At 33.6% G+C, this 27,228-nt stretch overlaps 2 protein-coding genes across 2 annotated transcripts; one reads left to right on the top strand and one right to left on the bottom strand.

The window, feature by feature from the left end:
* The first annotated feature begins 602 nt into the window (after positions 1–602).
* LOC145587534 (protein S40-4-like) lies at positions 603–2,117 on the top strand. The gene has a single exon (XM_081644270.1). It carries the CDS (start codon positions 741–743, stop codon positions 1,263–1,265), a length of 525 nt encoding a protein of 174 aa, XP_081500396.1. The 5' UTR covers positions 603–740; the 3' UTR covers positions 1,266–2,117.
* Positions 2,118–19,715: 17,598 nt separating this feature from the next.
* LOC145587533 (CASP-like protein 5A2) lies at positions 19,716–26,315 on the bottom strand. Its single transcript, XM_081644269.1, has 3 exons — positions 25,908–26,315; positions 22,381–22,513; positions 19,716–20,257 (listed from the first exon to the last, which is right to left on the bottom strand). Exons 1-3 carry the CDS (start codon positions 26,120–26,122, stop codon positions 20,066–20,068), a joined length of 540 nt encoding a protein of 179 aa, XP_081500395.1. The 5' UTR covers positions 26,123–26,315; the 3' UTR covers positions 19,716–20,065.
* Positions 26,316–27,228: the final 913 nt, after the last annotated feature.

The following is a 27,228-nucleotide window of genomic DNA, read 5'->3' as shown; positions in this document are numbered from 1 at the left end:
ATAAATAATTAAACGAGAACATGAAAAGTTAACACGGTGCAATATTTTTGGAGTGAAGTAAGGAGTATACGATTAATGTATATGCAGTCTTGTACGCCTATACGGCTATACTATACATATATACAAAGTGTCAAAGTATAATAATTAACCTTTTACTCCGTTTTTTTTTTTGGTACAGAATATTAAGTTTTGATCGACTGAATTCATGATAATAAATATTATCCAGACTTAAAATAATTTATGTGAGAACAAAGTTGTCTAGGTACATTAAGCGAACTTTAAGAGATAGAGGAAGTTATTTTTATAATTTTTATTTTAAGAATGCTAAAGAAAGTAATTACTCCATAAAAAAAAAACAATAAATGAAAAATGCACTACACTTGGCAACTTTATTTATCCAAAAATTTACATTTTTTCTGATAGGAACACTTGGCAACTGTTAATAACTTGGCTAAACTTTTAATAAAGTATATAAAAGGACGGAGTATTTAAAATTAAAAACACCGAAGGGCAAATTTGTAACTTCGAAGGATAGAGAAAATTTGATTGGATCGAAACCTTATCCACAAAATCCATTATAAATTGGCGTTACCCATTTTTAGTCTTTCTTGCCAACTCCATTGCCAACTACACCCAATCATCATCATTCTTCTTCCCATTACATTTTTCTCAACCATTTTTTCCTAACCCAAAAAAAAATTAATTATAAATTATAATTTGATCCGAAGAAAAAAATAAAAATGGCGAGTACGAAGAGTTACATGATGGCAACAAGAAGAGCGAGCAACTACCGATTCCTAAGCAACGATCCGATCCAACCATCACCGATCAAAACAACCACCGAATTAGAGTTCGAGGAATCCGACGTTTGGGGCGGGTCAACCCGATCCGACCCACCCGAGTCACCGCCGATTTGGCGGAAGTCAAGGAGGCCGATGGCAGCGCCAACTCCGGGACGTAGTAAAAGTAAATGCGTAGTAGGCGGAGATGCGGTGTCGATGCCGGTGAACATTCCGGACTGGTCGAAGATACTCCGGGAAGAGTATAAGGCTGATAAATGGAGTTTTAACGGCGAGTTTGAGATAAATGGCGGAAGTTGTGGCGGAGATGACGGCGGCGATGAATGGGTGCCGCCGCATGAGTATTTAGCGAGGACGAGAATTGCGTCGTGTTCAGTTCATGAAGGTGTTGGAAGGACGTTGAAAGGGAGAGATCTGCATAAGGTTAGGAATGCGATTTGGGAGAAAACTGGGTTTCAAGATTGATTTGATAACATTTTTTTTTTTTTTAATTTGAATATTTGGGGTAAGAGAGAGAATAATTAACCGGCGATTTTGAAGATATTATTAGTGGAGTATGATTCAAATTGAGGAGTAGTAATTAGATTAAGAGTTGTTGTGTTAGATTTATTCTGGGAGTTTTTTTTTGGAAAATTTGTCAAAAACAACCTTTTAAAGTGTCCACTTTATTTAAAACAACCTTTTAAATTTTTTTTTGCAATTTCAAACCACATTATAAATTTTTTTTATCAAAGACAACCAAATGTTACTTTTCGGCGTTAACTCTATTTTTCCCGATGTTGACCACGAGGGTGCGAGTCACGTGACCTCCTATTTTGCTTAATACACCCTCTTTTCCCTCCAATTAACTCTTATTAAAACCCCTGCTTCTCTTTCATCCCTATTTTAGTACGAATAAATTGGAGGGAAAATTAGTGTATTAAGCATATACGAGGTCATGTGCGTTGCACACTAGTGGTCAACATCGGGAAAAATAGAATCAACGCCAGAAAGTAGCATTTGGTTGTATTTGATAAAAAAATTTTATAATGTGGTCTGAAGTTGCAAAAAAAAATTTAAAAGGTTGTTTTAAATAAAGTGGGTACTTTAAAAGGTTGTTTCTGACAAATTTTCCTTTTTTTTTTAACCTTTTCCCAGATATTTTTTTGGAATTTTGTTATTGTTTTTTGTCATGTAGTTTTTGATGATGATTATGAAATATGGTGGAAAATCATCTGACTTAATGTAATTTTCGAATGGTGATCCGATATATTGTGGATGGAATTTGATTTTTATTTTAGTGGAGTTTATGAATTGTTTCGGGTTACTTAATTTTAATTATTGCTGCGTTGATATTTTGAAATTTTATTTCTGTATTTGTTTCAATTTTATTTATGTGAAGTAACATCGTTAAAATGACCTTTTCTTTTTTTAAAATAAAAAAATTGTAGACTTTTGTGTTATAAATTCTTAAATGGACCTGATTTATACTAATTTATTGTGAACCATTAACATTAGAGATAATATAATTGGTTTATTAATAAAAAAAATAGGTCACTATATTAAAATAAAGGTTATTATGTTGAAATAAAAGTTAGTGTGACATTATAAAAGCTATGAAAGGTTAATTTTTTTAATGAAATTTTTAATATAATGGTCAATATGAATAGTAAATATCACTATGTTAAAATTAGGTCATTATTCAACATAATGTCGTATTCTAAGTTCATATTAATATTAAAGGTCACTCAAGTTTTTTAAAAAGGTTACTTATTAAAATAATGTTACAATGCTAATAATAAAGGTCACTGTGTTAAATATAATACCAGTTAAGAGTGAATAAACCTTAGGTCCACGTAAGATTTTCAGCAATAGTACTATGGTAGTACACTAATACGAGTAACATTTTAAAAATGACTTTATAAAAAGTTTGAAACTAGATGAATGATTGGCTAAAGTTTAGATATTTTATTTTGTAAAAGAATTATTATGCTAAGGAAAGTAGTTGTGTACTGTAATTAGATTCCAAAATATATAAAATGACAAATTAGTAATCATTTAGACAAGATAGGAGTGACATTATCCGGCGTTTGGAATTTATTTTTTATTTTTTTCCTTTTCTTTTCAAGTGCATCACTTTTTTTTTTTTTAAAAAAAATTATTTTTATAAGAAGAAAAAGAATTTCATTAATAAAAGATATCTAAACGGCACTTACAAACAATTCCTAAGAAATTTAAAATTTTAATACAAATACAAATCACCTTAAAACTAGTTACATCGCAGATTCAATCGACGATCGGCTCAATAAAAAACTTCATCTGAAGCAATACAATCTGTGAGTTAGCTTTAATTCGGCTTGAAATCCACGGATGAGTAGTTGTTTGGGTGAAGAAACTCATATGACCTTCTAGATACTTTTGGAGACGATGAAACCCTAAATCTTCAATGTTTATCACACGAACAAACAAAAAACATAGGCGTAATTGAATAAACCCCATCATAAAGATGAGATCCATTTATTGAAAGCAAATAAAAAGTTTTTTAGGGCTTACCACCGGTAAAAAGCCCCTACAAAAATTTACAATTGAGATCAGAAGAAAAGAGATGGAAGAGAAGAGAAAAAAAGGAGAAGAGTGAAGGAAAACCTTCAAAAAAAATAGAAAAAATCTAGTAATAGAGGCTAGAAAAACCCTTCCAAGGTAAAACCCTAGAGGGAACCAAAAAATCCTCCCAAGGAGAAAACCTAAAAGGGAAATCTTCTTAATCTTTTCATGTGCATCACTTTGTTATCCTATCCAAACTTATTAGGGCTTGTTTGGTTAACATAGGAATTTAATTCCTATGGTAATTTGTATTTCATGGGAATTTATTTCCTTCATACAATTTCTAGGAAATGACCATAAGTTGTTTGGTTCTCATAAAAGAATTTGAAATTCATGGGAATTTTGAGTGACCAAAGGGGTAGGAATTAACTTCCTATGTTTGTGATAAGTCAAAATTCTCATGAATTTCCAATTCTTCCATTTTCACTTTTTGTTGTTAACCAAACAACTACCCTATTTGCAAATCACAAACTATTGGATGCGTCCACCCGCACCCAACAGTTCGTGCGGCAATGCGTCACAACTCTTCTCATTTCTCTTACTCTCTCCTTCTTCTCTTCCTATCTCTTTCTATCTCCTATACCCCTCTTTTTTCCAGATCAAAATCAAAATCGAAATTGCATAAAACATTCATAATTAATCCAAAGGGCTATTTATTTCGAGATTTGCTATTGAATTGAAAGGGGGGCATGGCGAAGAAGGAGGCGACGTCGGCGGAGGATTGAATTGCGATCCTTGGTGGTGTAGTAGGAGGCGGCGGCGACGGATCCCTGGTGGTGCGTTCGCTGCTTGGTTTGCGTGGTTGGGGTGCGAATCGTGCTTGCGTGGTTGGGGTGTGAATCGCGGCTGGGCTCCGACGTGGTTGCGTTTGGGCTCTGGCGTGCGTTTGTGGGAGGAAGGAGAGAGAGTGTGGGGGTGATTTGTTGTTAATGAGAACATATCAGCCATTGTATGTTCCTAATAAAAAGAAAGAAAGAGAGGAAGAGGGGAGAGAGGAGAGAGAAGAAATGTGAATTTGTTGTTGTTAAGGAGAACGTATCAGCTACAATTTTTGTACAGTATATTGTTAATGAGAGAGAAAGAGAGGAAGGGGGGGGGAAAGAAGAGAGAGAAGGAAACAAATTTTGTATCTTGTATGTACTTAATCATATTAGCCAACAAATAATATATATCATCCAATTGATGTTTGATATAAGTCAATATTATGGACATATCAGACATTAATAAAAATATATCATCCAATAAAAGGAGCATATCATCCAACAAAAGATACATATCAGCCAACAAGAGTAATATATCAGCCAACAAAAGGTACTTATCAGCCAACAAAAAATACATATCAGCCAACAAGAAGATGAAATCAACCAACAAAAGGTACATATAAGTCAACCAGAGAGAACATATCAGCCAACAAAAGGATGAAATCAGCTAACAAAAGCAACAGGTAAGCCAACAAATAAAGATATCAGCTAATAAAATGAAACATATAAGCTAATAATTAAAATATACATATCAACCAACAAAATAAATATGTCAGCCAACTAAAAAAACATATAAGCCAAATGATGTCTGATATCAGCTAATAAAAGGATAAAACAAAATATATCAGCCAACAAAAAGAATATATTAGCCAACATAAAAACCATATAAGCCAACAAATGAAACATATTAGCCAACACATGAAACATATCAGCTAACAAGTAAAATATATAAGCCAAGCCTCCCGCACCAAATAGTTCGTACGTCCGTACGCACGCAATACCCTCTCTTTGCAAATTCCCATGAATTTTCATTTTCCGCATATTTGAAGGTTAACCAAACAACACCTTAGTTAGACTTTGGAATTGCTTTTCATCTAATTATATCTATGTTTTTGATAAGTGTTACACTTTAATCGACACATAGTTATCGAAAATTTAATAAACTTAAATAAAAAAAGAGGTAATTAAAGTAGTTGGAGTATTAAAAAATTGTAAACGAAATATATCGAGGGTAATAGTTTCTTGAAAAAATAAAGAATGTGTGAGTGGAAAAAATAATAAAAAAAAGTACTCGTAGTAGTGGGTTTGGCTAAGGATTATAAAAGAGAAAAATATGACACTCCAACTTTTTGCAAAAAAAAAAAAAAAAAAGTATAACACTAATTAAAACACGAACACTTAACTAATTAAAAAGTACTCCTAATAGTGTAATTTTGTTTTTGTTTTTTGTCATGTAGTTTTGATGATGATTATGATGGAAAATCATCTCATTTAATGTAATTTTATGGTGATCTGATATATTGTGAATGGAACTCGATTTTTTATTTAGAGGAGTTTTTATTAATTTAATTACAGCTAAGTAGATTTTTTTTGGAATTTTTCTGTGTTGTTTCAATTATATTATATAAATGGAGAAATACAAGTTTATCCTCGTATAAATGTGGAGTAACATTTTAATAAAATGTGACTATTATTTATTTGGAAAATTTGTCAAAATAAAAACCTTTTAAATACACCATTTTGCGAAAAAAAACCTTTTAAAAGCTTTATTGTAAAAAAAAACCCGAAATATTTTTTTTTTCAAAACAACCAGTACCACTAATTCACTTAATTAACGTTTAATTTCTTCTAATTACCTTCCTACTCACCATTTAATAATTAAATTAAAAAAATAAATAAAAACCACCACCCCTTTTCTTTCCCCCTCCCCAGGCAGCACCACCGGACCACAACCAGTCCTTACTTGACCACCGTAACCCCCACCTGACCCCCTAAAACCGACCACCCACACATCCCGAAACCCCTAAAAATCGACCACCCCAAAACCCTACCACCCATCCACCTCGAAATCCCCTAAAATCGACCATCCCAAACCCCCTAAACCCAACCACCCAGCCACTTCAAAATCCAGTAAAACTGACCACCCCCAAAACCAAACCACCCGCCACCCCAACAAGCTTTACAACAAACAAAAATGGCGGAGTTTTAATATTTTTAACACAGAAAAATCAAAAAAAAAAAAAAAAAAAAAGAGGATGAATTATTTTATTAAAGGGCGATCAGCCAGAAATAGGAGAAAACGTCATTGATTAAAAGGAAGAAGATGATTAGGGTTTTTATTCAAAATGGGAAACTCTTTTATCTTCGAATTGATTAAATTAGGGGTTTCGAGGTGGTCGGTTTTAGTTGGTTTTGGGGTGGCTAGGTTGTCGGTTATTGGGGATCAAATACGGTGGCCAGGTGAGGAGTGTTGGCTGTCTGGTGGTGCTATCAGGGAAGGGGTGGTGGTTTTTATTTTTTTCTTAATTTATAAATTAATTTAATTATTAAATAATTAAGTGATAGTTAGAGTTTAATTAGAAGAAATTAAGTGAATTAGAGGCATTATGTTATCTTGAACAAAAAATTTCACAATCGGGTTTTCTTTTGCTAAAATGTTAAAAATCTGGTTTTCTTTTGTCAAAAAGCTTTTAAAAGTTTTTTTTTTTTTTTTTTTTTTTTTTTTTTTTTTTTTTTGTGTTGCAAAATGATGCATTTAAAAGGTTTTTTTAACAACTTTGCCTTTTTATTTTTTATTTACAAAATTGATGTAGCGATAGTAATACACTAATACGAGTGGCATTTAAAAAATGATCTTAAAAGTTTGAAACTAGATGAATGATTCGCTAAAGTTTAGATATTTTATTTTCTGAAAGAATTAATATGCTAAAGGAAAGTAGTTGTGTCCTGTAATTAGATTCCAAAATATATAAAATGACAAATTAGTAATCATCTATAAATATTACTAAAGTAACAACCGCTGACGTCATCACTGCTTACGTGTCATTCTCTTATTTAATTTTTCCTGTCAAAATGATGTCATATTATTATTTTTTTCCCTTTTTGTGCTACCCTATTTAATATTGTTTTGAAAATTAAATTCAAATTGAATTTTAGATTTTCAACGCATATTACGCTATTTTATTATTTACAAGTAATTGTTAAACATAGTTGATAATATAATTTAATTGATTCTTCCTAATTAAATATGAAAATAATGGATTTTTAGAAATTGTATTTTCATATTTAATTAGAAAGTACTACAGAGAAAGTAGTTGTTTTCTCTCAACATGTGCTAAAGAGTCTATAATTCATTTCTTATTTTAAAACCGTGCATCGCACGGGGCTAACCTAGTTAGGCAAAATAGGAGTGACATTATCCGGTGTTTGGAGTTTTGTTTTGTTTTTTTTTTCTTTTCTTTTCATGTGTATCACTTTGTTATCCTATTAGATAAGCCTCGTGCGATGCAAGACATAAAAAATTTCTTTAAACATATTTCCCTCATATGAGATAAATTATTAAAACATAACCATTAATTGCAATTCTATTTAGATCTAACTAATTTTGAATAAGGGTATAAATTTAAGTAAATTATACAATACAAAATACTCTTTAACCGAGAGTAATTATATTTTGAAGCCAAATAGTAACAAAAATTCATCATTATATAATATATGGAATATAATATAATATAATATAATAATTGTTTTAAAAAAAAAAACTATTGTAATAATTTAAGGTAAAAAATAAAAATAAAAATAAAAATATGATGTCAGCAATTAATTTAGGCGAGAAAGATTTTAACCACAACTTGACATGTGTGCAATTTGAAAAAGTGATGATATCAGCAATTGTTGTTTTAGTTAATTCATAGATCTAAACTTATTAGTTAGACGTTGGAATTTCTTTTCATATAATCATACTTAATCCGCGTTTTAATAAGTGTTGTACTTTGACCGATACTTAGTGTTAGGTAAAAGAAAGATAGTAAGGTATAATTTATTGAAAATTAATGAATGTGAGTGAAAAGAAATAACTAAAAAAAAAGGTAGTGTAGGTTTGGATGAGGAATATAAAAAAGAAAAGGGTAATGCTTATGGCTATATATAAGCTTTAAATATACTCTTGAAAATTGTATAAAATTAGGAATTCATGACAAAAACACGCGTAAATAAAGTGTAATTAGTGTTTATATTTTGGAAAATTTGTCAGAAACAACCTTTTAAATGTCTCATTTTGCAAGAAAAAACCTTTTAAAAAAATTTTGTTTAAAAAAAACCTCCACGATCACTTTTTTTGTTAGATAAAACTTCCCCTCCTTTTTCCAGCGTTGACCGAGGGTTTCAGGCATTGACCCTTATTTTCTCTACTTGCAGCCTCAGGGTAATTTTCCCTCCTTTTTTGGCTCTTCAATTTACTCTCTATCTTTTTAGGGTAATATATAATACATTAGAAGGTGAATTAGGGCAAAACTACCCAACTCATTCAATTGAAAGGTAAATTAGGGTTTCAATTCTCTTTCTTCCACCATATATTCTAGTGGCCAATTCTCTTTCTTCCACCATTGTAATGCTCAAATCTCTTTCTTCATCTCTCTAATTCCTTATTTTTTGTCTAATTTTGCATAATTAATGGTAAATTGTAGGTGTGGGATTTCATGTGCAAGGAGAACTTCCTTAACTCATGAAAATCCAGAAAAAGGTTCGTGGCATGCAAATTCTATAACCACAAAATTGACCTTCTTCTTCCTCCTTTAGTTATTGACAAAATTAGAAAGGTGATGAGTCAGTGAAATGTATAAGGGGAAGAAATAAACAAGACATTATCAATCAAAACAATTAAACTACTGAAAATAAAAGGGGAAGAAATTATTACTAAAGTAGACGGGAAATAATGAATTGCATAAACCAAAAGTGTATACAGAGAACAAGAGTATTAACCAAAAGCTTAAAACTAGAGTTTGAGAATTTAACTAAAGAAAAGCGTAAGTAAAACTCGCTTAACAAAAGCCTATTTATATTAAAGCTCGAAAATCCAAAGTTAAAACAAAGTATAATTGAAGACGCTAATCTTCTCTTAGAAACACGCGCTTGGTAGGGCACCATCTCGCCCGGCAAGGCCCGCCTTTTTGTTGCTGAGGTCTTCCCTCGCGCCCGATTGGAGTACTGCCCTCTTTCTTCTACCTCGCTCGGCCGAGCGCGCCTCAGGTCAAGGACCTTCTCGGTCGGGCGAGCTCTTGGGAAAAGGACTACTTCGATTGGGCCACTTTCTTGGCCCAATCTGGATTTCCTCCTTGGGTCTTTATAGCTCGATCCAATGCCTCGAACTCTTCTTCGCCGAGCCCTTAGTCACCGATTTGATAACTCCAACCAGTCTTGGGCTACGGAATATGGTCATATGAATGCGCTCCTACTCAAATGCTCATAATGGCTCAAATAAGTCTGGGAAAATGCCCCAAATCTGCAATTTCCTATAAACAATACCAAGACTACGATAACATTAGAAAACGCATATTAGTAATAAAAGTGGCTCTGTAGAGCTATAAATACTCCTAAATACGACCAAGGGACGGGGGTAAATCACTATATAAAATAGACATATCAATGGTGTATTACATGTTTGAGTAATTTGAGGTTATCGGTCAATATTTCACTAACCAATAAATTGTTAAGGGAAATAAAATTCGTATGTTTCCTAATTTTTTATTCTATTATTTAAGATGGTTTAAGGAAAAATTAGAAAAATTAATCTCATTCATCAATTTTGGTAGAATAATCCCAACTTTGGATTATTCTGGAATAATCCGTACTTTGGGGGGTTTTCTTTTTCTTCAATCCTAAATGCTGGTTACCAGTTGAATGGGTTAAATTTTTTTAAAATTTGGTTAAAGTGACACATGTCGCAAATTAATTGGTTGAAAATATATAAAAAAACAAAAGAAAAACCAAAATATAAAAAAAAACCCACCCATCCAAAGCCCCAACCACCCAGCCAATACGACAACCCGCACAGCCCTGCCACCTCCCTCGCTGGACCGTCGTCTCTCCCCCACTACTAGAGTCGCCGCTCCGGCGTCCCCCCTCCCCAAAACCCCTACGCAACCACCAATAAAACCTCTCCCTCGTTTCGAAAACTTCGAACCACCACTCCGCTTACCCCGAAACCCTAGCGGGTAAGGTTTTAGACGGTGAGGAAGTGGTTGTTGGGGGTTTTCGGGAGTGGGGGTGGGGTTTCTAGGGTGTTTCGAATGGTTGGAGAGGTTTAAAGGGAGTTTCGGTTATGGTTGGCAGAAAATCGGATCGGAAAAGGAGGGGATTAGAGGTGGAAGCTAGGAGGGTCGCAACACTGACATAGGGGGTTTTGGGGGAAAGCGACACACTATTGGGGCAGGGGAAGGGAGGAGTTGGCGTAGCCGACGGTGGCAGGTGGTGGTGGTGGTGGTGGTGGGGGGGGGGGTTACGGTGGTCTGGTAGGGGATTAAGGGTTTTCTTTATTTTTTTTAAAAAAAATGGGAAATTCTACATGGTGGCTCCAAGGATTCCATTTTTCTACGTGGTAGACAAACTTTTTTCCAACACTCTTAAGAGACACCAAGGTTTTGAAAATTTAAGCATAGTGCCCATTATTTGATTTTTTGGCGAACTATTTTGAGGGTTGCTAAATGCGGCCTAGGTTTACTTGATGTAACCCTTTTTTTCCTTATTTTTTAACACTACAAGAATTATAAAACTTAGCTTCTTCCCTCCTCTTTCACCTTGATAAAGAATATGATCATCATAAATTTAAAACATTTGTCAAAAGAGTACCAAAATTAATTTAAAATACTAATTGGGATTGTAATGGACGATAGTTTTCCCTCCTTAAGGCTACATACTTGAAATGAAATTTTACATATTTTGAACTAAAAGAAAAGTAGTAGTATTAACATGAATGATAAGTACAATCTTAATATTGTAATATAAATAAACACTACATCTCTATTATATAAATTAAGGGGAGGTGATGATATCCACCTAAAAATGTTTATATGTTCCTCATTGTTATTTAACCACTCATCAATTTATTCCTAAACCATATCTTTATCCATATATAACTTCTATAACTATATATTAAAAGACGTTTTTAAACAAATTTAGATATTATTTGACGCTCTCCTCAATTAAATGACTTCTTCATGTATGTGTTTAAGAATATGGATTGTACATTTTTGGAGTACATTTCATGCAAGATGAATGAAAGAGATTAGTTCATTTCAGTTATATTGAACAAAACTTATGCCTCTATTTCGCACATATTGAACGAAACATATGCCTATATTTCGAGCATATTGAACAAAATAGTATATATACTCTATTTCACACAAATTTAACAACACCCTAGACTATATTTCATACAAATTAAGCAAAACGTTATACTCTATTTCCAACCATTTGAACAGTTATCTTGTATGTTTCATATAGCATTACCAAAATACCACGCTTGATCATGGTTGAATTAAACAGATATGTACATGTAGTTTGATAAATATGTACATGTGTACATATGTACATGTACAGATGTACTTATAAGCTGCACAAATATATTTTATGTACATGTATAACTTTCTCAGGCAAGAGGTATAGCCGTATAGTCAAGTTCAGCACTTTAAACTATGTGAAACGAATAATAAAAACAAGTATTTCGGACAACTTATACCCCAATATAAAGGCACGCACTTTCACTTTCAGATCAAACATATGAAACAATTGAGTCTATTTTAGATAATGTATATGACACATTAGCTACTATTTCATCCCAGCTACACAAAATAAATTCGTGTATTTCACCCCAGTAACACAAAACAGTCTTGTCTATTACAGCCCAACTAGAAGAAATAAGATGATCAATTTCGACCGAGCTAACTAAAATCTACTAGATAATTTCATACTAAGGTACATGCAAAGTGCAACCCTCAAAATACAACCAAAATTTTAAAATTCACCAAAAATAAATAAATAAATAAATAAATCAAAAAAAAAAAAAAAAATTTAAAATTGCAATTGCATACATTTTACAATTGTTTTTTTTTTTTCTTTTTTTTTGACGGGAAATTTTACAATTGTTATGGACAATGGAAAACTAATAATCAACGCAATAGCAAATTTCAAAAAAATCGTCCCAATTAAATAACAAAAATATAAAAAAGTTATTCATGCTTCACTTTGAAATTTTCAGAATTTCACCCCAGTTAAATGTAGGGAAATTGTTCCGTGTAGTCATGTACCCTTAAGGTTTTAAAAAATACGCCGTATATTCCTGAGGTTTGTAAAAATTTGCACAAAATACCCCTAGACTCATATAACAAATGATAATTTTGTTAAATTGAGACTCCATATAGGCTATAAGCATCAAATTCTATTAAATAGTTACAGTGTAATGCTAGTATAATGCTAAAGCATTTAATTATCAAGCAAACTTAATTGATAAATCAAATTCTAACACCTTAGAATTTAGGATAATGATCGACAATTCAAATTTTGATGTAATTTATGCTTTTAGGCGGTTTTACTCCATAAATATAAAGTACTAAAAATGAGCCAGTGTGTGGGCATAATTTTAGTTTGATAAGGCAATGATATGTGCATTTGTAAGACGATTAGGGTATGTGGTGCATTTTTTTACAAACCTCAAGGCTACATGGTGCATATGAAAGTTTTCAAGGGTGCACAGTGTATTTTTCAAAACCTCAGGGGTACACGGAATAATTTCCCTTAAATGAAAAGCGCAATCAGTATATGATAAATTTAACTTTTCTAATTGAATTGGATGATTTGATGAATTATAAAAAAGAGGATTGAATTCACCTTATGTATTGGGTTTCTGGGTTTTGTGTTACTCCCTCCGTTTTTAAATATTTGCTCCGTTTTTCCATGCGCAGTGTTTTAGGAGAAATTGGAGAAATTAATAAAATATGGAGGTAGTGGGGTGGGTGGAATATTAAAAAAATTGTATAAAGCAAAAGTAGTGGAGAGAATTAGAAGAGAGAGAATATGAAATTAATACAATATGATTTGTGTTGGGTCCACTAGGTAAGAGAAATTAAGTAAATATTGTAAAAGCTTTCTAAATAAGGAAATTGAGCAAGTATTTAAAAACGGCTGGAAAAGAAAAGTAGAGCAAGTAGTTAAAAACCGAGGGAGTAATTTTTGTGTTTTTAGAAAAAAGAACGAAAGAGAGGATGGAGTAGCAAGGAAAGGACGAGGGAGAGAGAAGGGGCATTTTTGGTTTTTTAGGAGGGTGTATTAAGTAGGTCATTCAAGGTTGTATTTAGCTATCTTGCTTTTTTACTTTTTTGTTAACCATAAGTAATTAATTTTTTTTTTTAATTTTACAAAAAGAAAAACATCAGCTAGCCACCCACGGTAGCTTGCACCTGCCCTACCCACTACCCCTGACGCCGGCGCGCCCTAACCCCCCTCCCCCGACGCCAGCGCGCCAAGAACCCCCTCCCTCGGCATCGTTGCCACCCCGACCTCCATCCCTTTCCCTTCCCTAACCAATCCCGTAACCCCAAGCCTCACTAATCGAAAACCCCTAAAAGAAGTCGGGAAAATCCGACAGCCCCTCCACACACACAAGAAACCCTACCATCGACCTTTTCGAGGTGTGGGGGAGGGGCGACTGGACTTTTCTGGCGAATGTATTGGGGTTTTCGAAGGGTGGAGGTTGGGTTACGGGATTGGCTTAGTTAGGGTCGGGTTACAAGGATGGGGTTACGGTGGTTAAGGAAGGGGAAGGGAAGGAGGTCGAGGTGGCGTCGGGATAAGGGATCTGGGAGCGCCAGCGACATGCGGCAGTGGCCAGGTGGGTGGCTGAATGGTGGTTTTAATTTTTTTTTATTATTTTCTTAAAAAAATAAATTTTGATTAACCTAAAAAAATAAAAATAAAAACTTATCCATTAAACCTAAAAAAGGCCACTATGCTTAATTTTGCAAAACTTGGGTGCCCACCGTGCCACTTAAGAGAGTTGGAAAAAAGTTCTTCTACGTAGAAAAATTGAATTCTTGAGGCCACCATGTAGAATTTCTCAAAAAAAAAATATTATTTTTTCTTTTTTTGGACCAATTGTAGCTTGACATGTGGCACATAACCTGTTATAACAGGTCTTTGACTTTTGTTGAACGGTTTGGGATTGAAGAAATAAAAGACCCCGGACCAATTGTAGCTTGACAGTGGCACATAACCTGTCATAACAGGTCATTGACTTTTGTTGACCGGTTTGGGATTGAAGAAAAAAAGACCCCCAAAGTTCGGATTATTCCAAAATAATCCAAAGTTGGGATTATCTACCAAAATTGATAAAAGTTGGGATTAGTTTTTCTAATTTTTTCATTTTTTAATTGTGGTTTGATGTTCTGCATGATATTCAAATTTTTATTCATGTAAAAAAATTTGATTGCACACTATTAACACTTTTGCTAAAACTATGCATTTCATTTAGTAAAAAGGGTAGAAATATTATCCAAGTTTTGTTACAAGATCAATGCCTTTACAACATTCAACAATTACTTTCAAAGTGAATATTTTTCTAAAAAAAAAAAAAAAAACCTTAAATAATTTACGGTTGTCAATGACTTTCAAGTTTATTATAAGGAAACAATCTCAACTCTACCTTTAAGTAAAAATAAAAAAAAATAATAAAAATAAAAATAAAAAAATCTTTGCTCAAATTAGTAATCTGAGGCAACGCCCGTGCCACGCACTAGTTGTATTATTTAAAAAATAGGATAGGATGATTGGTTTTTTTTTTTTTTTTTTTTTTTTTTTTTTTTTTAATTTTTTTAATTTTTTTTTTAATTTTATTATTATTTTTTTAAATTTAAGATGGAGTTATTTTTAAAAGTGAAAAAGAGTAATTTGACCTCTTCACTTATTAGAGTTACAAGTAATTTAAATTTTTACATAACAGTAATTCGATTTTTTCTTTTGTAAAAGTTGTGTAGAACGGACTCATGGGAGTTCGGTCATACAAACAGAAAAAAAAATTGAGGAAAAAAAATCTTAATGGTCAGAAATTAGATATAATAATAGTCAGATATTAGATTATAATGGTCAGATATTAGATTATGAATATCAGATACTATATTATAACTGTTAGAAAATAAGTTATATTTATCATAAAATAGGTTATATATATATATATATATATATATCATAAAATAGGTTAAATATATTATAAAATAGGTATATATCAGAAAGTGGGGGTGTTTGGAAACTAGCTTTTCAGCTGGCTTTTGGCTTCTTCAAGTTGGTCAAACAGCCAAAAACCTGTTTGGTTATTGGCTTTTTTAACTAGCTGAAAAGCTGGCTTTTAAGCCAAAAGCAAAAGGCTAGTTAGAGCAGCTTTTGGCTTGTTGACATAATTAATTTTTGATTAATAATAATTAGTCATAATAAATGGTAATTAGTAATTAATATTTAATAATTATAATAATTAATAATAAATTAATTAATAATTATTAATCATTAATTATTAATTATTAATTATTAATTATTAATTAATAATTGATAATTAATAATTAATAATTAATAATTAATAATTAATAATTGATAATTAATAATTAATAATTTATAATTAATAATAAATAGTTAATAATTAATAATTACGTAATTAATAATTAATCATTAATAATTAATAATTAATAATTAATCATTAATCTTTAATCTTTAATTTTTAATTATTAATTATTAATTGGTAATTATTAATTATTAATTATTAATTAATCCCAAAGTCCTTGCATGTCGCAAGGTATCGGAACATGTGGTGCTAATGGTGACTCTAAGTTTTACAAGCAAATGTGCCCTGGTGCTTATAGTGAGAAGGTATACTACCTGACGTAGCAGGACGCGAGGCAAGGCTTATCTGCTCGGGATAGACAGCTTTTTACCCTTGCGCCCTGTGAAAAGGTTGGTGCCCGGAAAATTTACCCTTATGAGCAGATTAAGTATAAATATCGGATTATTTAAATATAATCCAAATGTGGGATTATTTTTAGCGGACGTCCAAAAGGTGGGATTATCCTGGGCAATTTTTCCAAATATAAAAGATAGCCATTAGGGTTGACTATCTTAACTAAGTGGTTATTTTAATAACTAATGCATCATGATATCAAGTATTCTTTTTTGTACTGTATAAAGTAACAGTTCTTTTTTTTACTATTGTAGTATACATATTGAACATAACATAACAATGCAAAACATGCACACTTTACTACGGAGTACTGTTTTTGTATTTGGTGATGATTAGAATTTCATTTTCTTCTTATATTAAGGCCACTTTCAAGCATTTCCAATATTTTTTTTTTGGTGAAAAAAAAATGTTTTACTCAGTTTCAATTGAAATGTTTCATTTGTTTATTTAAATGGACATTAAATATGATATAGAATAATGTGGGAACCGGTTTATTTTTTGATTGCTAAGCATTTCCAATATTGATTGCTGCAGTTGGGGGGTTCTCAGTATCAATTGAAATGTTTCATTTGTTTATTTAAATGGACATTAAATATGATATAGAATAATGTGGGAACCAGTTTATGGCAAAATATGGCTACCTGTAGAACTTGAGTAATTTGGTGGATAAGTCTACTTAATCTTGGGATGATAAGAATGTAGCATTCTAATAAATAGCTTATAACAGTTTGATTTGGATTTGCAGAAGTTATGCTTATCATTAATACTGTAATATAAACTCCAACAAGCCAACAATGCACATTATTAATTGTGTAGACTCTGTAGAGTAGAAGTTTTTGCGGAATATCATCTGTTACATTTACATAAGCTATAAATTAGAATCTTCTCCTATCCTAGTAAAACCCATAAACCATCTTTGTTGGAATGATTTATCCAATTGGTGTTAAAAAATAAATAAATTACTAAAATAGTGTTCACTTAAAAATATTTCTCAAAGTAGTGTTTATGTAGGTTCGGAAATTACAAAGCTAGGAATTAAAAATTAATGGCTAATACAATCCATCAATTCTTTGTTTTTAACGTTTACGATATCTTGACTAGAGTATGGATATCACCTTGTCAAAAAACGTACATGTAACATGATACATAATGCATTATTTAGTCAGATTTAAATTATCAAAGGGCACTCAATCCAACTGCTAGTTTTACAATGCAATATCAATTTGGATATGGTATTACTTTATTACAAAATAACTCAAAACATGTCATACTAGCTAAATAAAAAAAAACTCAATTTAGCACCATTTTTTTATGAATTTGGAGATGATGATCAAACAGCCTTCAAGGTACAGATGTGTGCTCATGGTTCAAATGAAAATTTGAAGAGTCATGTTGGCCAAGAAGTAGAGTTGGAAGCTCCATTCGATCTGTTAAAAAGTAGACATGTAACATTGTTAGTAAGAAAAGTAATTCCGTTTGAACAACTATACATACATATAAGATTTAAAATTATTAACCTTGATGAACAAGTTTTTTTTTATTGTGTCCCCTTTGTCGACAAACACTACACGTCACCTTTGCTCGATTGCCTTCATCCATCTCATTTCGTAATCTTTGGGAAGGAGGTCGTCCGGGACTACGCTTGAGACTAGCATCGGCAACAACTTTTGGTCCATTATAATGTGTCCAATAGTCTTTGTAAGGGATAGGATGAAAAGTTGCTCTATATGTTCTCATATATGAGTATAATCGGACGATACTCACGAATAATTTTTCATAATTAGGTTAAATTTTACCAATTTACATTGTTCCGTTAAAGTTTAATATAATTGTTAGGTAAGCCCACATAAATTTTAGTTGAATTTTAATTAGAAAAGAAGGAAAACATACCTGATTGTAGTGATGCTAGAGATTGACTATGCTTCCTTCCCGATCGCATCTACCATCAACGTCTATAACAATAGTGAAGTAAAACCTAAGAGAACTAGTTTTGCCCATCAAAGAAAAAAAGAGAACTAGTTTTGAGACTCTAATTTTAATTTAGACTTTAAAATGAAGCAATATTAACTCCTAGCTTTGTAATTTCCGAACCTACATGAACACTAATTTGAGAAATATTTTTAAGTGAACACTATTTTAATAATTTATTTATTTTTTAACACCAATTTGGCTAATCGTTCATCTTTGTTGCTAATTTTACTGCTTTGGATGATATCATATAAAATTGCCAATATTATTGGTAGCAATTTTTGTATAAAAAAAATCTCTTAAAAACAATTAAATTTTGGAAAAATTGGTAAAAGTAATCCAAACATTTGTCCATCTGCTCAAAATAATCGCAATTTTGAATTATTTTTATGTGATATAAACTTTGAGAGTCATTTGCTCTAAATGGTCCCAACTCTCAAGTGAGTAAGTGATCGATAACCTGTTAAATAGATTTTTTGTTTTTGTTTTTTTTTCTAAGTGAGATGTGTCACCATATAATTGGTTGAAAATAAATTTAAAAATATATAAAAACCTAAAAAAATTAAAAACAAAAAACCCAGCCCCAGCCCATGACAACCCCACCACCACCCACGTCTGGTACCCTCCTCCGACAGGCCCAACCCAAGTCCCCGGCCCCTATCCTGCTGCGCCCAGACTCCTTCCCCCATGCCAACACTGCCCTTCGTTTCCCGCATTAAATCAGCAACCCTAAAACCTTCACCCGAAATCCTTAAAAACCAACTCCCCCACAACATAGATCCCCCAACCACCCCTTCCCCGCCATCAAAACCCTAGCGGAAGGAGCGATTGGGGGATTAATGCAGCGGGGTAGGTGGTTTTAACGGATTTTGGGTGAAGGTTTTAGGGCTGCATCGGGAAGAAGCAACTAACAGGGGATAGGGGAGACATCGGCGCAGGGGAAGGGTTTTCGGCTGCAGCAAGGGTGGAGATGGTGGGAAGCTCCAGAATGGGTTGTGGCCTTGTGGGTGGGAGTTGATTTTGGTGTTTTTTTTTAAAAAGTTTTGTTAAAAAAGTTTTAATTAATTAATTTTTATTTTTCAACCAACCAATGACGTAGTGACATGTGTCACCGTAACCTAAGACCATATTGAGCAAATGACCCTCAAAGTTGGAATTATTTAAAAATAATCCAAAGTTAAGAATATTTTGATCGAATGAACAAAAGTTGGAATTATTTTTACCAATTTTCCCTTAAATTTTTAAGTTTTCTCTAATCTAATTATAATTTGGTAATTATCAAATAATCAACCTCTAATACATTAATCATGGTTTAATAAATACTCTCACCACCAACTTCCCATCTTTTGAAAAGTAGCTTAGCCAAAGCTAGTATCTAAAAAACTTTTGAAAATTGCAAATAAGTTCCTCTCTAACTCATATAGATATTTATTTATTTATTTATTTTTTTTGGAAAGCCTTGTCTAACTTCTTACTAAGAGGGAAACAAGGGTAAAAATGATCCCTATTAGCAGTAGATAGCCTTTGTAAAGGTATCATTTGTACTTCTAGTTAAAACCTGTTTAATGCTTCTCATTACGCACAAAATATCCCACAAAAATAATAATAATAAAAATAAAATAAAATAATTTAAATCGTGAACCAGTTCAAACAAAATTGGGATTTTTCCCTATAGCACGGATTTGGTCTGTGTAAGCCTTCACAAAAGACAAGTGACATTAAAGAAACTCATTTCACAACAGAAAGGCATTATCTTCCATAGCATCGACATTAGAGGCATTAAAGGCACTACAACTTCACAAACAGCACAAGACCACTCCAACTTGCAGGGAAACTAAACCAAAAAGGCACAAAACTGTATCCTTATAGAATTGCAAATTCAAACACAATATACATTAGAGCTATTATACACATATGATCCAAGCATAAATGTACTGCCAGTGCATCGGACTGAATTTTTGTCATCGAGAGGCCAAAGACCAGAAATTCAGTAGAAAAGAAGGTAAAGCAGCAAACCAAGTCATGAAAGCCATGCCTGTTGAAGTTTCAAATTGAGCACAGTGGTTCTTTGAACAACTCTGCAGATCATTGCCAATGAGAACAGTGATACCCGCAGACGCACAGGCCGCAGAAAATATGAGAGTAGAAGTGATCTGCAAGACAAGTATAATGCAGATTTAATTTTGAGCAACCTGTGATCGAATAATTTTTTTTTTTTTTTTTTGTGTGTGGAGACTGGAGAGGGGGGTATATGAAAGATAGTGAACATTCAGCACAAGGCTGTCACCAGGGAATGGTAAAAAGGTGGGAGGGTTGTCAAATGCATGCAACCTTACCACGCAATTGCAGAGGGAGTGCACGTTAACTAAATTAATTTAAATTCCATTTTAACTCGAGTTCATAAAGTTGCCCATTATCAACTCTTTGAAAATCCTGTTGAAAAAAGGATGCATCATGCACATGTAGGTAATGTTGGGAACAATCGACTAAAACAGACAAATAAATCCTTTGTTACAATTTGTTGTAGCATAATAGTCCAAATAATGGTTTTCAAGCCTGATCCTTAGAATGAGACAGACTGAAAGGAGTAAAAAATATATCTTCGGCAAGATTCCAGAACCTCAAGAGGAGCACTGGGATAGTGGTATGCCAAGAATGAGTGAATGACCACATACCATAAGATATAGCAGGTCTTCGACTCACATATGAAACTGCCATAACTAATTGAAGAAAAAATTACTTCAATGAAAATAAAATTGTACACCTAAAACCTGACCTTTGGCCGTCCCACAATAATAATCCACGTATTCCTTTATGAGAAGTTGCAAATTAATTGCAACATTACTTCATTTGGCCAATGATGCTCTCTATCTCTTTTTCCTCATCACATGGGTCTTTATTTTTATCTCTCTCCTCTCCTAAAATACTACACATCCCCTCCACGTTGCAATAAAAAGAGAATGGAGAAAGTATAAAAATTGTCCAATCTGCTGTAAATCCAAATGATAGTACCTCCAATTTTCAAAGAGTTAATTCCAGAAATATATTTTTATTAAGTAATCAAATCATGCAATGTTCCTATATTATTAATGTAATACATATGATCATGTGATATAATAAATAATTGCACAATTCTGTCAAAACAAAGTCATGAAGAAGTGGAAAGCTTTCTGGTATGCCAATCAATTGGAAAATAGAATGTAACTTTACATTCTCAATCGTAAGATTATTATAGTAGGTTAGCGAAAGGTCGGATTATAAATAAGCAATTTTCCTAAGGATCGTGCCAAAATAACCATCGCTATTTCCCACTTTTTAAATTAAAACCAAGGCTTATCATTCATCAAACATATAGCAATCTTATTCATCAAAAAGATAACGCACCACTGGCCACGTCCTCCATCCACAGCACATAGCTGGATTTTACTAGTCTATTGATACCTCTATTACCTTCTCTAGTTCTCTATGCACATAGGAAACATTAAAGGAAAGAAAATTTTTAATCAGAGAGTTGATATCCTTCATCAGGACATGAAAACCGCTATGCTGCTGTTTCACTTTTAACATGTTGAGCAGAGGTTGGAGCAATGAGTATCCATACCTAATATCAGCTTTAAAATGAAAATCTCTTGCAGTGGAAAGGCTAGAGCTTGCAGCTATCACTTCCACAACCACAATCCCACAATAACCTTCACAGATTATACAAGCCACAGCTAAGACATCCTCAATATTACTTCTAATCACCACTCCAAATAATATCCAGAAGCAGCATCCACATTTAACTTGTAATGCTGTAGTGAGGGATCCAATCATCTCATACAACAGATCCCACCACTAACACTCATATACTACACTTTAACCTTCTCAAAGACTCGACCACACTTCTTCCTCTAAATCACCCACATGGTAAACATAACCATTCCTCAATGTTCTAATAATACTTCACCTGGCTTAAAAGCCACCAACCTTATGGAGTAGAAGATTGACAGGATTCAGCTATCAACTTCACAGTGCTACATTTCTAACTTAAATATCTGATTAAAAATACTAAAGAAGGAGAGGCGGCATAAATAAGACAAAATTTTGAGACTGTTATTGATCCGTGCATGTAAGAGACATCTTTCTATATGCAATAGTAACGTCACCTAGAAGCTGAAGGATCTATTCAGGTTCATTATTTCATAAATGTTAGTCCAGTAAAAATATAGACCATGCTACAAAAAGTAATTGTTGAAGCTCTCTGATTATTACAAAAAAAAGGTGAAGTGAATCTTACCACATCACCAGCAGCAAACAAGCTAACAGCTCGACGATTACGAAAATTACGTTTGACTAAGATAGCATAGGTATCAAGCATTGCCAGTGAAAGGCTCCATAAGATCTGCAAGCCAGAAGCGGCAACAAGAAAGCTGGGAGCACAAATTAAAAACTTCATGTCATTACAAAGAATTAAAAAATCTAGAAGAATAAGAAACTTATACATAAGTTATACAGTGAAGATAGGTAAAAAAATGAAGGCGCTGAAGTTCTTAAGCTTGTTATTGCATCTATTTCATCTGTTTTAACCATAGATACAGGCCTCCCTGGTCTAATTTACCGTCTAAGCCAGCCTTGAAAGATAAATACCTCACCCACCAATTTCTCTGAAAAAGTCCTAGTGTGGAAATTACAATTATTAGAAGTGGCCCAGAACTAAGTTCTTTAGCTTCTGAATCCTTGATAAACCTGTTAGGGCTGATGAAATAAACGTTGCATTGGCAAAGTATTGGTGATATAAAAGCTCATGGTTTAAATTATTTCAACTGTCTTCTTTAAGAATTCTTGGCACATTTTTAAACACAAGATTCATGATGCAATTTTAGTAATCTTCCAAAAGTCTAAGTTAACCCCACTTATAAGATTAAGGCTTTTGATTGGTTGATTCCAGAAGTCTAAGTTGCTAAAGCAGGTACACTGTGCCACTATATCACCCTTGTACCTATAGTAAGTTGTCTTTATTCTGCAAAAGATTTTAGTCCCGTTGCTTGTTCATTAGTTTACATAATTATTGCTAAAAGTCCAACTGCTAGGTAACAGAATTACAGAAGGTTGTTGGGGAATTCACAGATAATAATCTTGCTGGCCACTAAATTAGTAAAAGGGTCTAACTAGATGCATGCTCAAGGTAGATCTGAGGAAAGCTTATGAGTCTATTGAGTGGAGCTTCCTGAGATCTAATATAGATGAGTTACAAATCCCTGCTATAGGTTTGACTTGGATCATAGAGTGCATAGCTTCTATATCATAATCAGTTCCAGTGAATGGTAATCCTTCCACTCCTTTTCCAGGCACAGTGGGTCTAAGACAGAATGGCCCCTACTCATCCTATTTATTTGCATGGGAATGGAATATTTGTCTCAGTGTATGGGTGAGATGGCTGACATGGCTCAAAATCCCGATTTGAATTATCGTCTAAAATGCGAAAGACCATACGCATTTGATGTTTGACAATGATCTCGTAATGTTTGCAAGAGGAGATTGCACTTCCCCTGATGTTGCAGAATTTAATGCGGAAAACCTTCATAAGAATAGTGGTGAGTTACCTTTTTAAATATCTGGGGTTCCTTTGGCATCTGCAAAATTTGTCTTTCAATCAGTGCAAACCTTTGAGTGAAAGGTGGTTGCAAGAATTAAGTTTTGGTCAGCAAACTGCTAAGCTATGTCTAAGAAAGTCTTTATGCCTAAGAAAATCTGGTTTACTCAGCATAATAATTTATTGGAGCCAAATGCTTTTCATGCCTAAGAAAGTTTAAGACAAATTAAGAGATATTGCTGGGCCTTTTTATGGACAGGTGGTGCGATAAATATAGATAAGTACTCCCTTCGTCCCTTATTTTACCCCATAGAGGTGAAGTTACTTCTATAACTTTAAGTTGAAAAGAGTTAATAAGAGAGAGTATGATGGGGTTAATGTAGTGGTTGTGAGTAAAAGGTGTGGTCCCTACAACAAAAAGTAGTATGGAGCAAACACAAAGGGACGGACTAAAAAGGAAAATAGGGAGAATATTAAGAGACAAAGGGAGTATCTTGGAATCAGATGTGCCTACCCAAGGTAGTGGGGGGCAAAATCTATTGGATTTCACAACTTAGGACAAGGAAGCAATTTCCAAGCTTTTTTGGGCCATCACTATGAAACAATTCAGGCTTTGAATAAAATGACTCCATACATACTAGTACACTACATCATAGATAGCAATTTTAGGGATATGCCAACCCCAAATGGTTTATCATGGACTTTTAGAAAAATCCTTTAGTCCAGGAAAGCTACAATTATTGGAGGTGGCCAGCAGAACATGTTTCTTGAAGCCAAATTTTCTGCAAGGAAATTTCACGCTGAACTAAGGCCAAATGTTGAACCAGTTGCTTGGATGATAATACTCCGTAAAAATTTGGCAACCCTAACAGGTAACAGTTTTTAAAACCTGGCAGGAATGAGTGAGAAGAATAGCTTTAAAAAATAATATATATATATATATATATATATATATATATATATATATATATATATATATATATATATATATATATCTATCTATATATATATATATATAGAAAGCACCCAGTGATTCAAACTGGCATGATTTAAGGTTTTATATGATCAATCAAAGTGCGGAATCCATAGAATATCCACTATTTTTAATTGTAATCACTTTGCTGGAATCAGTGTTAATACGTTGCAAATAGTTGGTATAAATAAACCTGTTCAGAAGTATCAGAACTTTGATATGGGATAGTTGGTATAAGTAATTACTCAAGCTTGAAGAAGGTAGCAAGAAGTTGGCACGTTATACGGGATGTGGTTTCCTGAGACTTTATACAACAGAAATTGGAAAGTAGTTGATGGGGATTGTGAATATCAGCAAGCTGTAATTAAGGCCATATTTTTAAAGTTGCATGTAGAAGTGGTGCTATATGAAGGGTTTTCTCACACCCCTGATAGAAAGTGGGGAAGAAGTGATGCTGATGATGTAAGTGGCCTAGGTCTTTAGATTTTTGCTGTTATGGTGTTTGTAATTGAAAAGTTCTTGTACATAACTCTATTTAAGTGAAACAATAAAAAAAATTAAAAAAAAAATGCCAAATCAAAAAAAAAAAAAAAAGGGTACTGTAAATTGTGCAACATTGGCATTGATTGATTCATTAATAAGCACCCAACTTTGCTAGTTTGATTCACTCCACTCACTACATTATCCCTTTTCAACAAATATGTATAACAAAACTTCACTAAAGCACAACAGGATCGTTCTAACTTCTAACAATAACCTAGATCAATAAACGTTGTTCCTAATAGCAGCATTACATGAAAATTTCCAGTAACTAATGCAGGATAATCACAGGCTACCATCAATCCCAATAGCAAGATTAGAGATGGAAGAGCACCTTTACTTGCAAACACACGAACCGGACTCATTTTATAAGCAAGAATCGGCAGCCCAAAAAACTAATTAATGAACAACAACAACAACATTAATTGATAAGCTGATTCCTCAATCCCTACTCCACCAACCCCCAAAGTATCATTTCTATTAATGGTACATTCAAGTAAGGCAAATTGCAACTTTTACCCACAATTCTAACACACACAAAACCCAGAAAAGTTCAATTACAGGCTTAAATTATACCACAAAAACTTCGAAATTTTCATTTACCCACAAAAATTCACATCTACCCCATTTCACAACCAACAAAAATGAATCAAATGTTTGGGTAATTAACCATCAAATGAACAACAATAATAATCAGAAAATAAAATTTTTTAGTTACCGAAAAGCAGTGACGGAGGGGAAATCGCTGGTGGTAGACATGACAAGAAAAGCTCCAATGGCGAACAAAGATTGAAAAAGACGCAACACAAGCCCACCTGGTGTCCCCGCCATTCCTTGAAGATCCTTCATTCTCACTCTCGGCGCCGCCGCTTCTGCGTTTTCAGTCGTTAATGGCGGCGGCGCTTCCACCGGGTGCACCGCCGGATGACTCATTTCCGGCGATGATGAAGATGATTATCAAACTATAAATCACAATTTTGATAAAAAATACTCCTTAATCCATGGATTTCGCAGGTTAATAGTAGGGATTTTTCAGAGAATTTAGGAATAAATGAGATAGCAAGGAATTTGGGTACTTTTTTCAGTCGTCTGCAAGTTTTTTTTGGGTAAAGTTAGCTTCTCCTAATTAGGAAAAGGGAAGAAAAGAGGACAATATTGTGGGAAAAAATTATCCGAAATATTCCAAATTTTACCAATTTCATCCAAAATAATCTCACATTTCGATTATTTTTAGATAATCTGACCTTTGATGTCAATCCACTTTAAATGGTCCCAATCGGTCATTTTAACTTGTTATAGCAAGTTTCATGACCCATGTCAGTATTTGTTTAATCTAAAAAATAAAAAAAAATAATAAATAATTTCTTAATTGATTAAAAAAAATTAAAAACCACCCCCACTAGCTAACCACCCATCACGACCGTCACTCCCACCATTCCAACCTCCTGTCGGCACTGGAGCGTCGAGCCACGCCGACCGCCCCCATCCCCTTGAACCACCAACCACCTTCGAAACTGCTCCCCGTCCCGATCCCGACCTCTCCCCCCTTCCCCCCGCCATGTTTCTGGCCCCCTCCCCTTCCCTTGTCCCTTTTCCGACCTTCTCCCCTTTCCCTTGGCCCGATTTCGGCTCTCCCTCCCTTTCCCACGCCTCCATTTCAGCCCCCCTCCCCTTCACTCGCCTTGATTTTGGCAAGGGTTAATTGTGGTGGTTTAGAGGTGACGAGAGGGGTTAGAGGGGCAACGATAGGCGCAGGGGAGCTGTGGTCTGGGCGTGACGGGACTGGCGGCCAGTTTAGGCCGATGGTGGGCCGGGAAGGTGGCTAGGGCTGGTTGTGGTTTTAAATTTTTAATTATCATTATTTTTTATCCCTACCTTATAAAAAGTGGGAGAATACTCTTGTAACACCCCAATAATTCTCTCATTAAACCTGTGAATAACCTGAAAAATATTAAAAAGAATTACTGGTGTGCTACCGCCACGTGTTCAAAAGTTAAGGCTATATTAGAAATTAACAGCGGAAAAACTAATTCAGTTAT

Source organism: Chenopodium album, chromosome 17 (genome assembly GCF_948465745.1).
Source record: "Chenopodium album chromosome 17, dcCheAlbu1.1, whole genome shotgun sequence".
Lineage (NCBI taxonomy): Eukaryota > Viridiplantae > Streptophyta > Magnoliopsida > Caryophyllales > Amaranthaceae > Chenopodium > Chenopodium album.
The sequence above is the reverse complement of the archived record's forward strand: the minus strand, read 5'-3'. Positions and strand labels throughout refer to the sequence as shown.

Bases quoted from the DNA above. Each gene is read 5' to 3' on its own strand.
- LOC145587534 (XM_081644270.1), top strand. From the start codon at position 741: ATGGCGAGTACGAAGAGTTACATGATGGCAACAAGAAGAGCGAGCAAC.
- LOC145587533 (XM_081644269.1), bottom strand. From the start codon at position 26,122: ATGAGTCATCCGGCGGTGCACCCGGTGGAAGCGCCGCCGCCATTAACG. The intron at 22,514-25,907 runs GTAACTAAAAAA...TTGTGCTCCCAG, and splicing joins CCCTCCGTCACTGCTTTTCG to CTTTCTTGTTGCCGCTTCTG. The intron at 20,258-22,380 runs GTAAGATTCACT...CTTGTCTTGCAG, and splicing joins TGTTTGCTGCTGGTGATGTG to ATCACTTCTACTCTCATATT.